This window comes from Mus musculus, chromosome X (assembly GCF_000001635.26).
Source record: "Mus musculus strain C57BL/6J chromosome X, GRCm38.p6 C57BL/6J".
Taxonomy (NCBI): Eukaryota; Metazoa; Chordata; class Mammalia; order Rodentia; family Muridae; genus Mus; species Mus musculus.
Genome location: NC_000086.7, coordinates 111445843 through 111461689, shown reverse-complemented (window position 1 = coordinate 111461689; position 15847 = coordinate 111445843). Strand labels below are relative to the sequence as shown.

The window sequence follows — 15847 nt, the reverse complement described above, 5'->3', positions numbered from 1 at the left end:
GTGGAAATAAATTGAAAAATATTGTGGAGTCCTTTATACAGATTAATCTTTTATTAAACTGAATGGTTACAAAATGTTTTAATATTTTACATCTCTTAAGATTTGGTTAAAAGTGAGATGAATGGAAATGTTAATTTCTTCTTAAAATGTGGATATTCTAACTGCATGTACAAAATGTCAAACCATACTATCCAAGGGGGAGATTTTTGTTTTATTAATGAACCACAAACATTTAATTTATATAGGAAGTAGGGACCTTGCAAATACCTATTTTATTTTTAGTTTTAATTAATTTTGAATGTAATATCTTCTAAATTGTAATCAGTACACATGATTTTTAAAAAATTTTGTAGTATGTTTTAGATATTGTAGAGATTTGATAATAGGTCTGTCTTCCTCTGCAATTTGGAGAAATGTTCCAGTGAAAACTGTTACCACCTATGAAGTAAAACAAAAGGTGAAGGTAATGTGGTGAAGATAGTATTTCTGCGTTCTTTGTTTAAAACCATTATGATTGGTTAGACTTAACCCTGCAAGTTACTTTATTAAAAATATTCTGGTTGAAATTTTAGCAGTACATGTTGACAGACAAATTTTGTTTTGTTTCTTATATTCTGTTCACAAAAAACAGTTTTACTTTATAGAATTTTTATAGAATTTATATTTATTTTTATCACACCCTTTGATATTGACTTTAGAAATTCTGGCTTTTAAATTTGAACTTTACAACCCTCAATTGTGTTGGTTTTTAGAACAAAGGTATTTTCATTATATTATATATCTGAATGTATTATATATTATCATATAATGGAATATAAGAAAATTTCTGGAATGCTCAAAGAAAATGTAGGTATATATTTGTTAATTTTGTTGTCAAAACAAATAATTTCTGTGTGTTGAATACTGGTAAGACTAACATGAATTATTAAATTATAGTCACTCATATAGTTTAGAGTGTTTTCTAGTATATTTTACCTTTCTTGCTTATATGAACAGTAGAGAACTTTACATACAGGAAAACCTATAGGTAGCAACTGTTTTAGATCAATGGACAATAGCAAGCCATAGAGATGATGAGCCTAATTATTGTTTGAAAATTTTTCCTATGGGGAAATGTGTGAAGATTTCAATCAAAAACTAGTTTGGTTCCAGTGAATAGTAGAAAATGGGCCTGCAAAAGGGAATCATGGGCTCCATTGGCTCTTGGGAAAAAAAGTCCTGGAAACAGGGCTATAAGGTAAACAAGAAGCTCTGGTTGTGAGACTCTTTGCAGGGACAGCCTCAATTAGGTCTGCTGGGAATAACAACTTCAAAGGGCATCACCCCTCTGGCAGCTGCAATTTAAGCTCTTGCCTGGATTCTGTCAAGATCAGGAAAGAGGTGTTACTTGAGATGGTATTGGTTGTTCTGGGCAAGGGTCATAAAGAACAGCCTGTTTGAGTACCATGAATTCTTCATGAATTAGTTCCATGAACATTACAGTTGGCATAGTACTTTTCTTTTTTTGTGGATGAAGGAAAATATTTGGTTCTTTTTGGAAGAATTGATTATAGTTTTTTGAATTTGCATATCATATAATGAATATGTTAGTAGAATTCTGGTACTTCTATATTATTGTCAATATGTTTTTGTTTAAGGAATTTAGTTTGTGGAGTAATTCATTGATGAAAGGAGTTCGAGGTTAAACCTATAGCCATTTAAATTTTAACCAGGATAAATTGAGAAACTTAGCAAGTTTTAATTAATTTTTATGACCCTCTGTAGTAATAAAAGAACATGAACATTGAGAACAGATGAATCTGTATTCCAGCACCCCCAATAGATGTGTGATAGAACATGTTATCTTAGTTCTTTAGATTTCTACTTCATTTGCAAGTGAAAGAAAAATATTTTCAAAAGTTGTTATGTAAAAGAAATTCAACACTGGGCTTAATATACTTAGCAAGTTGACCTTCATATAGAATGTGTCTAATAAATAACAGTTCCCTCTATTTTCCCATTAAAAATTGAATTATTGTCATATGTGTGTGTGTGTAAAGCATTGGAGTTTAGATAGTTATAGTCATAGCCCCAGGCTTTCTACAACGAGTTTTTTTTCAAGACCTCCCTAAATCTGATCATTTCTTCCAAAGTTATTGAAGCACTCATTTTGTATCTTTTTAATCACAGATAGGATTATATAGAATAAATAGGAGGTCATATTCAGGGATACTTAGAGGGATTAAAAAATACAAATTTTATTCTGGCAAGCGGTTAATTAGGCATTTTATTTACATTCTATTTTGTTGTGTTTGGAATTCATACAGTATGTATGGAGTACTGACTTCACACTATATAGTACAATAATGCAAAATGTCTGAGGATGCATTTCTGAATCATAGTCTTCTCTCAGTGATTGAAGTTAGATGAGCAAGACAGGATTTTTAGAAATTGTTACCGTAAATGGCATGGGACTATTAAAGAAAGGTTGTGGTAATAGCAATCATTGTTTAGGGATATAGATCTGATGAGGCCTTGTCAAGGAGGTTGGATTTGATCAGGGTATTCTAGAGCAATAATATTTTCATAGTGGTGAAAGAAACAATTTAAATGGACAGAGACAGTGTGAGCAAAACTGTCCTCACTTTGGAAAGGAGAGATGTGTATCACTGGGATGTAAGTTTGCTTTGGCCTTTTGTGTGAAATTGCATGAGTCCAGATTGCATGGTTCTTTTAAAGCAAGTTTATGGGTGTAATTTTATTTTGTAAAGATGAACTCTCTCTTAGAACATTAAGTGGCATCACATTTGTACTTTGCAGTGTGAGGGATTGATTGGAATAGGGAAAGTACTGAACGTGGTGAATATCAGTGAGGAGACTGTTGGAGTCATAGATTTTGTGGAGGAGGACTAAAAAGGGGAGTTGATCAAAGACTTCTTGCAAAGAATAGGTAGAACATAGTGAGTGATTAGGTGTTGGAAAAAAAGAAAGTAGACTGAAAAGATGGCATTAGGAGTCTGATAGGAGGAATAGATTCAGTTTAGCAGGTAGTTAATGTGTGCCAACTAATATAAATCTGTGCTAGGCAGTAGACTATTACAGAGAAATGACATAGTAGGCAATAGAAAAGCAAGGCGAACTTCCTTCCTCTCTTGTTTTGTCTTGAACAATAGCAGACTATTATTTGGCCATTTTTGTTTTGGTTTAAAGTAGTTAGTACTGATACACTTATAATTAGCTAAAATTATTCATGCTTCAAAAATTACCCTTATGTACATTATTATTTCATGAAGATTTATTTAATGTGACAAGTAGTCATGCATGCAGAGTGCTTTCCTTAGAATCAGGGAAAACGAGTTTAGAATTTCTGAATTTCTCACTTGATTTTTGCCATGTTCATGTTGATTATACCCCTCCATCATGTAGCTTCTTCCCTAAGTCTTCCAAGTTTATTTTTTTTTATTTTTTATTTATTTATTTTTGGCATTTTAATCCATACTTTATTTTTGGTTGATTCCTGTATCCATTTCTAACTCTTTTTTTTAATTAGGTATTTATTTCATTTACATTTCCAATGCTATCCCAAAAGTCCCCCACACGCTCCACCACCCACTCCCCCACCCACCCACTCCCACTTCTTGGCCATGGCATTCCCCTGTACTGAAGCATATAAAGTTTGCAAGTCCAGTGGGCCTCTCTTTCCACTGATGGCCGACTAGGCCATCTTCTGATACATATGCAGCTAGAGACACGAGCTCTGGAGGGTACTGGTTAGTTCATATTGTTGTTCCACCTATAGGGTTGCAGATCCCCCCAGCTCCTTGGGTACTTTCTCTAAGTTAGTCTGGTCTGGAAATATTCAGGTCAGTTCATTCTAGGGCAGGGCTTCTACATTTCCCTACCTTGATTAATTCATCAAGAGAAGTAATTATGACCTTGATGTTCCATAATAGGGCCTGAATTGTGCAGCTGCTTTCTTGAACCACATAATCTAAAACTATCCCACTCATAGCTTCTCTTATTTCTGATCTTGAGAAGGATGTCAAGGTATTTTTTTCTTCCTGTGATTGTTTTCTTGGTTGGAATTGTATTTAGAGGCAATTCTAAAGACTTAGTAAGCACATGGAATTCAGAACTTTGTCAGAATTTAACATATGTGTACTTATGTTATTTCTAAGGATTATTTACTGTCCTTGTTGATAATTATTTTATGTGTGCATTCTTAAAGTTATTTTTTTCTTTAGATGGGTAAATAGTTGCATAGAAAAGAGATCTGAGAGATAAACTACAGCTTTTGCTGATCATAGAGATTTGGTCCGAATTTTCATGCAGGTGTATCTTGCTTAACTGATTTTTCTGCCATGTTTAAACCTGCACATTTGAAGTCAGCCCCCCCCCCTTATGTATGTTAGACAGAAAGCTAGTTTCTGCTTACTGTGTATTTCCCAGAGTGTTTGAGATGGTTTATAGGAAATATAATTAATAAACTCTTGCTAGCTCCTGAAATGGAAAGTAGCAAATATAGAAAGGGAAGAGGGAGGGTGGAGGTAGAGGGTGAGACATGACACAGGTTAATAAACTTTAGGCTGCTCTGCATTTTAATAAAAGCAAATTATAAACTAGGCCTTCAGTTTCTTTGTTCTCAATTTTGGTTGTTCATTAGATTAACATGGGCTTTTCTTTTCAAGTTGCCCATGCCAGTGGTGTACTCACAGATGTGTTGATATTTAACTGCATTGGAAAGGTCCTGGGCATCATTTTCTGGATGATTATGATATCAAGACATTGCAAAGAAAATCACATTAGGCCAAAGTAAAAAGAAAAATAGTCCTCCAGTTCTTATTAGCCAATAAAATAAAAGGTTAATTCCTAAGATAGCAATTAGAAAAGTAAATTGTCTAGGAATTGGAATTTGGTTCTGAGTAGTTTTTTTTTCCTGTTGTTTTAAAGATGTGACTGGGACTGAAGGAAGTGTTTGAGCTGTTTTATATACTAGTGCTGTTTAGTTTTAAGTAATTTGCTTTTTTTTTACTCTTAAACCAAAATTTTAGTATTCTTGCTTATTTAGATATAGTGTAGCCATATAATTAGAATGCCATATTAGTCATTCTTCTGTCACTTAATAAAACATGTGAGAAAATAACTTGAATAAATGATAGTTTGCTTCACAGATTCCATAAGTTCAGTTCATAATCATTTGGTCTCATTGTGTGGGTCTATATCGAGGTAAAACATCACAGTGAGGAGGCCATGGTAGATCAAGGATCCTTTCTTGTGGCTGCCAGGAAGCAAAGAGAGGAGGAGGAGGGAAGGAAAAAAGAATGGGGAATGGATAAAGACAAGGTTTACTTTCAAATGTCAGCCTCCTACTTCCCCCTACTAAGTCTCACCTCCTTCCACCCCCTTCAGAGAACACTATTACCTAGCAACTAAGTCTTTACCATATGGATTTGGGGGATCATTTCCGATCCTAAACACAGCAAGATTAGTTAAGGAAGGGAATGGTTGTCCTTTGATTAACAAATACTCATTTGTGTTAGCTCCTAAGCAAGTAGAGGAATCCATTGTTTTAACTCACACTGTCAGGATCTCTGTCCACCATGGCAGGGAAGACATGCTAGAGCAGCTCGGTTCCTTGTTGTGAGAATGTAGCAAATCAAGATTGTCAGAATAACTAAATACTCAGAGGAGGCATATAAGGAGTTTCAGAAAAGATCAGCTCATGTAGTAGAGCAGATCTTTAAACAGTATTAGTTTGATTTCATTTGTTTTTTTTGTGCATGTGCCCGATTTTTTTTTTCCACTGGTGTGTAGTGTTCTGATCTGTGGTTGTAATAAGTTTGGCTTACCCATTACTCAGTTAAAAACCATTAGTTTATAGTAATTATGACTACTGACATAATTTTGTGTAGAGATACTGATTTGAACAGAACTTCATTTACTTTAGGCAATCCTTATGAATGAAGTTGCCATGTGAAAGTTCTAGCTTCTTTGAATTTTTCTAAGTTTTTATTGTCTGTTAAAGTTAAAATATTTATTAATTCTAATAGGTGTATTGTAGTATCACATTATTTTTGAGCTTCCATTTTCTTTATTACAGCATTGTTTGGGGATTTTGTTGAAACGCTTGTCATGCAAATGTTTTCTCTAGCCAATTATCTTTTTAATTGTTTTATTTTTAAATTGACTCTTAGTTTTCTTAAGAGTTTTAAGATTTCTGGAAACAGGCCCTTTATCAGGTATTGATTGACATATGACCTCTGCCTTTCATTCTGTGGTCTCTATTTTTATTTTATTCTCTTAATCAAGAGTAGAGGTTTTAATTTTAATGAAGTCTAGTTTATGATTTTCTTCTTTTTGTATAAGAAAAAGTTACATGAATCCAAGGTCACAAAAATTTCCCTATTTATTTCATTGATGTTATTTAAAGTGCATGTGATAGTATTTTTGAAAGGATAATTGTTCTTGGATTGGTTTTAGTTAGTTCTAAATGCTATTTGATTTTCATTCATTCATCAAATGAGTAGAATCTGCTTATGATACAGAAGGTATGGTAGTTGATAGGCTTTATTGGGTAGTGTTCTAGACTCATGCCTTTATAACTGAAGACTGGTGGCGTGTGTGTGTGTGTGTGTGTGTGTGTGTGTGTGTGTGGTGTAATCATAAGACAGTGTCTAAATAGAATATTATGGTAAAAACATCAACAAATTTAGGCCTAGAGAAAGCTTTAAAAATATTTTTCTGAGGTGTTAATGTTTTAGTTTCTATGCCATTACTCACTGACTAAGTGATGCATTTTACCTCTTTGCTTTAAAATGTAGTAGTAATAGTTGATTTCTTCCTACTTAAATAAGCTGTCAAGGAAGTAGAGCTTTACAAACAGAAAACACAGTTTGAATGTGCATCTCTCAGTTCAGTTTGTGCCTTATTGCTATTTCCATTATTCTTGAGAGGGTTTAAAAACATGTCTATCTTGATTCGTTTTTCAGTATTCTAAAATTATTTCTGCCATATAGAAAAAAGTTATTTTCACTAATGAATGCTTTTTAAATATTTAATTGAATTACTCATGAATTTGTATCTTGTATTAGTTATTAATAACTCAAAGGGTAGAAAAGATCTATTTTGCTTACTGTTTCAGAGTATTGGCCCATTATAATGGGAAAGAAATATGAGTTTAAGTCACATGAGCCAGTAAGCAGAGGATGGTAAATGTCATAGATCTGGTTTTGTCCTTTTCTTTTTTAAATTCACCTGGCCCCTAACCTATGGTGCCACCCACTTATCAATTAACCCTGTGTAGAAACACCCTCACAGATACACCTACAGGTGTGTCTCCGCAATCTCCTGTGTGATTCTAAGCCAGTCAGGTTAACAATGGAGATTAATTAGCACAGCTTTGTAGGTATATTAGAACAATAAGAGTTCTTTCTAGAGGTTAGATTTCTGAATTAGCAAGCTATTCTAGAATTAATGCTAGCTCTTAATTTAGTCATGTTTGATTTTTATATATACCATATCTAATTGGAGAAGTGTATGCTGAAATTATGGCAGAAGACATAAATAGCTGTTGTAGGAATTGCAGTAGATTTTAAAATTTATGCTGAGTTTTTAACTTTATAATGAAGATGTTAAAATGAAGTTGTTCAAAACAGGCTAACAATATGAACAATGACTTTTTAAAGGTAGGGGAGTTAACTATGTTGCCAGAGTGATCTTATGCCTCAAGTGATTCTTCTAAGTAGCTGAAGGAATATTGTATGATGCTTTGCTGCATTTATTTATTTATTTATTTATTTATTTTTATTTTTTATTTTAGAAGCCCTAGGTATTGAATCCAAGGGCTTGAGAGATATTTGTAAGCAGTCCTTGGTAGAAATGGTCTTGGTTATGCAATAAAAAGATGATTTTTTTTTTAGTTCCACAATTTTATTTCAACTAATAGGCTCTGTGGATCAGGAAAGTCATTAAGATTACAATAGCCATTTTTCCCCTATAAATTACAGCATTTCTGAAGGGACTGAAGTGGGAATTGCTGTAGTGTTTTGGCAAGGTATCCAGAGTAGATAAATGTTGCAACTTGATAGACAAATGATAAAACCTTAAATATAATCATATTTTTAGCGTTTATATTTTTAGGTTCTACACTGTTTGAAAGTATGCTTGGCATTTTTGGTATTAAATCCTTTTTGAAATTTATAATGCCACAACTTAAATATTGAAAGTGAATCAGCTGAATTATGTTGTTTCCAAAAATTGATTTAAATATTCTTAACCCGTTAGCCTTTTAATGTGATTAACAGCTTCATAATCTATTATACTGTTTTTTCTACTTTTAGTGTTGTACATTTGTAAATTTCTGCAGTTAAAGATCTGGTTTTCTAGCATTCAAAGTGCATTGAAACTTAAGAATCCATTTTTGGGTGGGGTCTGGAACTTTTGATACTTGACTGCATTTTCCACATTTTGGGATTAAAAGTATACAATCAATATTTCTCTATTGGTCAATATGTATTAGAAAAGGCAAACATTTAAGAAACACTAGAGAAAAATCAGTTTAGATTGAAAATACAGGTTGAGCTACATACATGGCTATGATCTCAGCTCTTGGGAAACAGATGCAGGAGGATCATATATTCAAGACCAACATGGAAAATAAACTGGATATGGTTTGTGATGGCACATGTTATACTGTTATCTGAGTGACAAAGGCAGGAAGAATTCTGTGAGTTTAAGACCAGTCTGGGATATATAGTGAGTACCAGGCCATTCATGGTTCTGTGTGTTCCTCCTTCCCTCCCTGCCCCCTCCTCTCTTTCAGTTAGGGTTTCATACTAGCCCAGGGCAAGTGAAACTCATAATTATGTAGCCCATGGTGGCATCACAATACTCCTACCTCAGCCTCAAGTGTGCTAAGTCTACTAGTATGGACCACCATACCTGCTTAAATTGTTTCTTGGTAGAAAATATAGAAACTATGGCAGTTGCTGTGAGACTGATTTTAGTTTGTGTAGAGGAAAAGGAGAACATGTGACTTTACGACTTGATACAGATGAGCAGGCATACAAGCACAGGTAACTTAAACTGGTAAAGACTTTAAAGGCCATCTATATCTTTAATTTTGTTTTTGTGCCTTCAGGGAATTCATTTTACAGCAAAGGCTCATGATTGCTTCTAGATATCTGACTAAGGAGATAGCTTAGAGGTGGTATATATTCATGTTTTGTCCTTAGATTTTTTTTCAGACAACTTTTTCATATTAATTTGAAACAAAATAGCCCCTTTTAAAACTCTCCCCATAGCAATGGCCCATGCTTGATGGGCTATATGTTTCAAAGGACTACGAATTTGGACTAGGAACTATATAGGAATATAGTCTTTAATTAAAAAGCTGGAAAGAATATGGACCAGTTATTTAAGTGAGTATCTAGCTTCTTCTTATAGTCTTGATTATGGAATTCAGTTTAAAAGATTAAAAATATAAATGTGGGCTAGCAATATGGTGCAGTGCATAAAAATGCTTGCCTCTAGGCCCAATGACCTGAGTTTGAACTCTGAGACCCATGTAGTAGAAGGAGAGACTCTCCTGCAGACTTCCTCATGTTAGCTGTTACCTTGCTAACCCAATGTTAATAAAAACTTACAAAAAGATAAATATCGACTGAAGAAGTGATTGTAACTATCAGTAATAAACTATCTACTAGAATCCTAGCCTCTGGTAATTGCCACTATTTCTTTTTATGTGTGTAGGATCAGCTCTTTAAAACCTCTACAAATGACTGAATTCTTTTTTTTTTTTCTTTTTTTTGCTTGTTTAGACCAGGTAAGCTTTGAACTAATAGAAAGCTACCTGCCTTTGTCACTATTTTATCTTATGTTTACATGAATTTGGCCTGTTTTGGTACTTCATATAATTAGAATTATAAAGTATCTGTCTTTTTGTGAATCTCTTACTTCACCTAAAATAATCTTTCTACACTTCATCCATTTGGAATTGTTTCCTTTTTAAGGCTGAATAGTATTTAATTGTGTACTTGTAGTACACTGTTATTTATATAAATGCTGATATATGCGTAGGTTGCTTCTCTCTTCCCATCCTGGCTACTACTACTGTGATCATATGGTACACAAAGATTTCTTTGAGACTTTGCTTTCAGTTCTTTTGATTTTATACCCAGGAGTAAAATAACATATAATGATTCTACTCTAAATTTTTTGAGGAAGAGTCATTTTATGGTAGCTATGCTGTTTTAGATAGTTAACAGCACTATACAAAGGTTCCAGTTTATTCACATCTATAGCTATGGCGGAATTGTTTTTAAAAATCAAATTCTAGGATATGGCCTGAAGTCTGCTGTAAATTGAACTTGCATTTTTGTGATTTTTTTAATAATTCACATTTCAACAAATAGCTTAATATATTAGAAGTATCAATATGCTGATGATATTTCACTTTGTAGACCTGTCTAGCCTGGAACTTGCTATATAGTACAGGCTGTCTTCAAACCCCATAGCAATCCTGCTTCAGCTTCTTAAGCATCTCTGACTGTAAAAGGAATATGAATTTATGCGTTCTATATTGTGCCTATTAGGTTAGAACTTTTATTATTCAGAAAGCATTATTAAAGGGCAGTAGCATAGCTTCTTAGCCTTAACTATGAGGCAAATAGTTTGAAATTTTAGTTCTAACTTTTTTCCTAGGTTACTTAGTAAGATGTAACATACAATTTCTTCTTTATGAGAGCAAAGATAGAGTTTTATAAAGAGATTTCTAAAGGATTGTAAAAAAAAAAAACAAACAAAAAAAAAACCTTCCCTAGGAAATCATTTAGATGAGAACTTTTAATCCTAGACACTTTTGACCAGAAACATTGATTGTAATAAATATCTGGTGCTAGATAATATTGTCATGTGAATTTACAGATGAAATAAAGATATATTTATTATCTCACAGCTTATATGGGCTGAGAATCTGGGCATGGCTCAATTATGTCTTCTGCTTAGTCATACAAACCTGTAATCAGAGTTTCAGCTCTTCTGCATTCTTATCTGGAGGCTTCCTTGGGAAAGGTCTACTTTTAAACTCTCAAAGGTTTTGGGCACAGTTCTTTTCCATTCAGCTGGAAGGTTGAAAATCCGGCCATTTTGCTGAGTATTGGCTGGAGGCTTCCCTCAAGTTCTAGAAGTTGCCTAGTAGCTGCTACATACAACATGTTTTTAGTCCTTCGTAGTGTGGGTTTCAACAGGACCACTTACTTCAATCAAGATAAAGAGAATCTCTAGAGTTGTTGTTTTTCCATAATGTAACCATATAAATGAAATCACATCACCTTTGCGATTTTTTTTTTAAATCCAGCCACAGGTTGTGTTTACCATGAAGAACGCAGCAACGGTTATGCGGGAGCATGAACGCAAAGAGGTGAGGCTCATGGGGAGTTGTCTCTGGGTTGTCTGCTGCACTGAATGACTTAGAAGTGTCTATGTTTGGTAAAGATATAAGATATCTTTTATATCTTTTTATATCGCTAGATATAACATTATTCTAGGTAATATTCTTGTGAACATACCTCTAAATTTAGATCTAATTCTAGTTATTTTAAGTGGAGAAAGAGGAGAGGGAGGTAGAGGAGGAAGAGGAATAGGAACAATGATGATGATGGTGCCGAATGACCTTCTCCAGAAGTCAGTACCCATCATGTAGTCTTGAAATGTTATTTGAAAACACAATTTCATTATTCTATTAGGTTCTTAAGTATATTTTTAATATCAGGTAGTATATGCTTGCTGGGTGTATTTTAGGGGATCCTAGAGACTACTAACTAATAAGTTAACAATACATATTTGTTGTGAAAACTGATGGCTTATTTTGTTTATGAAATTATTAATTTATAACATATTTCTTACAGTCTCATTGGCATTTTTCTTATTTGTATATCTTTATTTTTTGGTGTTTCCAGACTATTAGAAAATGCTTAAATTATTTTCTGAGAAAATTAAATTAAATTAAAAGTAGTTTTTATTAGACTGAGAGCTTGGTTCACTTTTTTTTATTAAATTCATTTATTCACCTTACAACCTAATATCAGCCCATCCTCTCCTCCTTGTACCCCATCATGTAAGTCCTCTCCCCATTCCCCTTAGAAGGGGAAGTTCCATGCCCTTCCTAGTCCTACCCCCACTCCTGGTTTTTTTAACCATTTAATTCTTTTGTGGTTTTGAGACAATATCTTTATCTTTAATCTTTTTTTTTAACAGTCCAGTCTTTATCCCCCTCCTGTCCCGCCCTCTGACAGTTCCTCATCTCATTCCTCCTCCCCTGTCTCCAAGAGGATGTTTCCACACCCCCAGGTTTTTTGTTTCTTTTTTTTACAATTGTTTTTTTTTTTTAAATAAAGTTTATTTTCTTAGGGCATTTTGAAAGTATTTTTTCCCATGAGTGAAAATGACTTGGGTTTTTACTAAGCACCAGTGATTTCTGTGGTGGTTCGTAGAATGAATATTCTGGTATTGAAAACCTGCTCTTGGAAGGTCAATGAGGTAGGAAAAATTAGGTGTTCTGTTTATGAGTGGGATAATTCCCAGGATGCAGTGATGCTTTTTGACTCATCCCAGTTCATTTTATTTCTAGTTCCTCCAGACTAACAGCTTCATGATAAATTAGTCATAAGATGGTATGACTAGGATGTAACCAGTAGCTAGGTAACAGGAGCGTCATCTTTTTCTTTTCATATAGATAATCCTTTTTCTATACATAACTCTTTATGTATAGAGAAATCTGCGAATGTCTCTGTTGTAAGAACTTAAGAATCAGGATGCTGTCTTCCTGGATTTGGATTATTTGTTGAAACCTGCTTGTTAATGTCAGATCTATAGCTTGTTTTTTTAGATACCACATTGCCCAATGTATGGAGATAAGATATAAGACAGTGATGTCATATACAGAAATTGGGAACCCTATGAAGAACTGATTTAGAAAGGGTTTATAACCCCATAGGAATAAGAACAATATGAACAAACCAGAACCCCCAGAGCTCTCAGAGTACACATGGTGGGACTCTTAGCTCCAGCTGCATATGTCGCAGAGAATGGCCTTGTTGTGCATCAATGGGAGGAAAGGTCCTTGGACCTATGAAAGCTTGATAGATGCCCCAGTATAGGGAAATTGAGAGTGGGGAGGTGGGAGTGGATGGGTGAGTGGAAGGATACCTTCATAGAAGGAGGGTGAGGAGGGGTGTGATAGGGTGTTTTGGGGAGGGAGGGAAACTGGGAAAGGGGAGATAACATTTGAAATGTAAATAAGGAAAATACCCTATTAAAAAAGAACTGATTTAGAATAGCTCCCTAATTAACTTTTATATTGATTATCTATTAATTGTTCTCTTGTAGTTTAACTTTCTAACACTTAGAAAGTGACATCTTAGTGTTGACAAATGTCTCTAGAGTCATCTGAGCTGTCACAAGTATTAGTAGTTCTTCCTTTTTGATGATTTGTAATCTTTTATTGCTTATCCAGGACTATTTGAAGGACACACAGATTGTTTCATATTTATGACAGTTACTAATAAAGCTGCTGTGTTTTACACATATGGCTGCTAACACAAGTCTTAAATAAATGTTCTTTACTGCTTATTACAGTCTAATTTCTCACTAATGGTTAGTCTGAGTTTTGAGTATGGTTAGCATTTTCAGTTATCAAAGAAGTTACTGTATTTTGATGTTATAGTCCTTACATGTACAGATTGTTGTCGAAGCTAATACTTGCATTAGTTTAAACGTAGAATTAAGATGTAATCTACCATAAAAATAAACTGAAAGAAAAAATCACATGATCATCTTATTAGATGCTGAAAAAGCCTTTGACAAAATCCAACACTCTTTTATGTTAAAAGCATTAGAGAGGTCAAGGATACAAAGCACACACCTAAATATAATGAAAGCAATATACAGCAAACCAACAGCCAATATTAAATTAAATGGAGTCATACTTGAAGTATTCCCACTAAAATCAGGGACAAGACAAGGATACCCTATTCAATATAATACTCAAAGTTCTAGCTAGAGCAGTAAGATGACAAAAGGAGATCAAGGGGATACAAATTGGCAAAGAAGTCAAGGTATAACTATTTACAGATGATATGATAGTATACATAAGCGATCCCAAGAATTCAACCAGAGCACTCCTACTGCTGATAAACACTTTCAGCAAAGTAGCTAGATACAAAATCAAAGTAATCAGTAGCCCTCGTTTATACAAATGATAAGCAGGCTGAGGAAGAAATTAGGGAAAGAACATAATGTAAACTATCTTGGTGTAACTCTAAGCAATAAGTGAAAGGTTTAGATGAAAAGAATTTCAAGTCCCTGAAGAGATTGAGGGAGATCTCAGAAGATGGAGAGATTTCCCATGCGCATGGATAGGCTGAATTAATAAAGGGAAACTGACCATCTTACCAAAAGCAGTCCTGAGAGCTCATCAGAGTTGTTTTTCAAATTCTGGTGTCTCACTATTGTTACTGGTTTAGTCAGAGTTCCAGTATGACTTATTTAGTATCTTAAATAGGATTTTTAGTTGATAATCAGGAAGAGGTAGGCTTTAATTCATCCTTCTGTTTGTCCATTCATGAGCATTGATTAAATTCCTTTTCACTTAGACCAATCTGCTATCATTTATTTTGCAGACTCCTCAGATAACTGAATGACAGACTTTCTCTGTAAAAGGTCAAGCAATAAATATTAACACCTTGTTATAGTGTCTCTGTCACAACTTTTAAGTTTGCCGTTGTAATATGAAAGCCATCATAGATAGTAAGGAAACAAATGAGTAAGACTGTATTTTAGTAACGTTTATTCAGGAAGGGACAGCTAACCTGATTTGGCCCCTGGGTTATAGTTTCTCATCCCTTGATCAAAGTCCTTGGTATATTTAAGTTTTTAAAATTAATGCTTGAATACATGTAATTTTCCACTAAGCTTTGCATGTAAAAAAAAAAAAAAGTGTCCATAGCTGCTTAAATCTCCTCTAGTGTAAGCTTTGTTCTGTACGTTATCTTATGAATTTAAAATCGAGTCATATGAGATTTCCCATTGCACAATCATGTGAAATTGTTCCTATTCTGACTTTCTTTGAATATACTAAAATGAATGTCTATGAGATTTATTTATATGTGTAGGGCCATCAGTCATGGCACAACCTTAATAAATATGTAATGAAACATAAAGCTCTAAAAAGTTAAGGTTTCAAGGACAATGTGTGAACTATATTAACACTTTTCTTTTCTAAATGCTTTCTTTGGATCCCTTGACATTTTGTTTCTCAGTAACTTGTTTGAATGGTAAGGGAAATGCCTTGGGCTATTTTTTCTTAGTTATTATTATTGTTTTAATACTATTGAACTTCACATTTTGAACATTGTTTTTCAGGTAAATGATCTGAAAATGGTTGATGAGCCAATGGAAGAGGGAGAGCCAGTTTCTTGCCGGGTAAGTACTCCTGTTAATTTAGTAAACATCCTTTGTAGCATATAAAGAAGGTGAATAATTGGGAAGGAGAGAAGCTTTTATCAGTTATAGAATTGTATTTAAGTCAGTTGGTGACAAATGTAAATTTTCTGAGATAGTTTCTTGTGGTCCTAGTTGGCCTTAAACTCAGTGTAGCTGAGGCATCCTTGAATTCCTGATGTTCCAACCTCTACCTTCTTGTTTCAGGGATTAGAGGCATGTGCTACCACACCTCATATCTGAAGTTAAAAATGTAATGTTTTTCTTTTATGCAGGGACTGGGTAAATACTGTATCACAGAGCTCCATTCCTAGTCTGTAGTCCAGGCTCACCTTAAACATGTAACACTTTGGCTTCAGCTCCACAAATG

The 15847-nt window shown here is 34.0% G+C and overlaps 1 protein-coding gene across 10 annotated transcripts in view; it reads left to right on the top strand.

The window, feature by feature from the left end:
* Rps6ka6 (ribosomal protein S6 kinase polypeptide 6) overlaps positions 1–15847 on the top strand; it is a 150261-nt gene that overhangs the window by 76408 nt on the left and 58006 nt on the right. For 9 of the 10 annotated variants that reach the window (NM_025949.3, XM_011247706.3, XM_006528402.3 and 6 more), the window contains 2 exons: positions 11336–11398; positions 15400–15459. In NM_025949.3, the coding sequence (NP_080225.2) occupies positions 11336–11398; positions 15400–15459 (123 nt within the window). The remainder of the gene's footprint in view (positions 1–11335; positions 11399–15399; positions 15460–15847) is intronic. The other variant, XM_006528403.3, reaches the window with a different exon arrangement.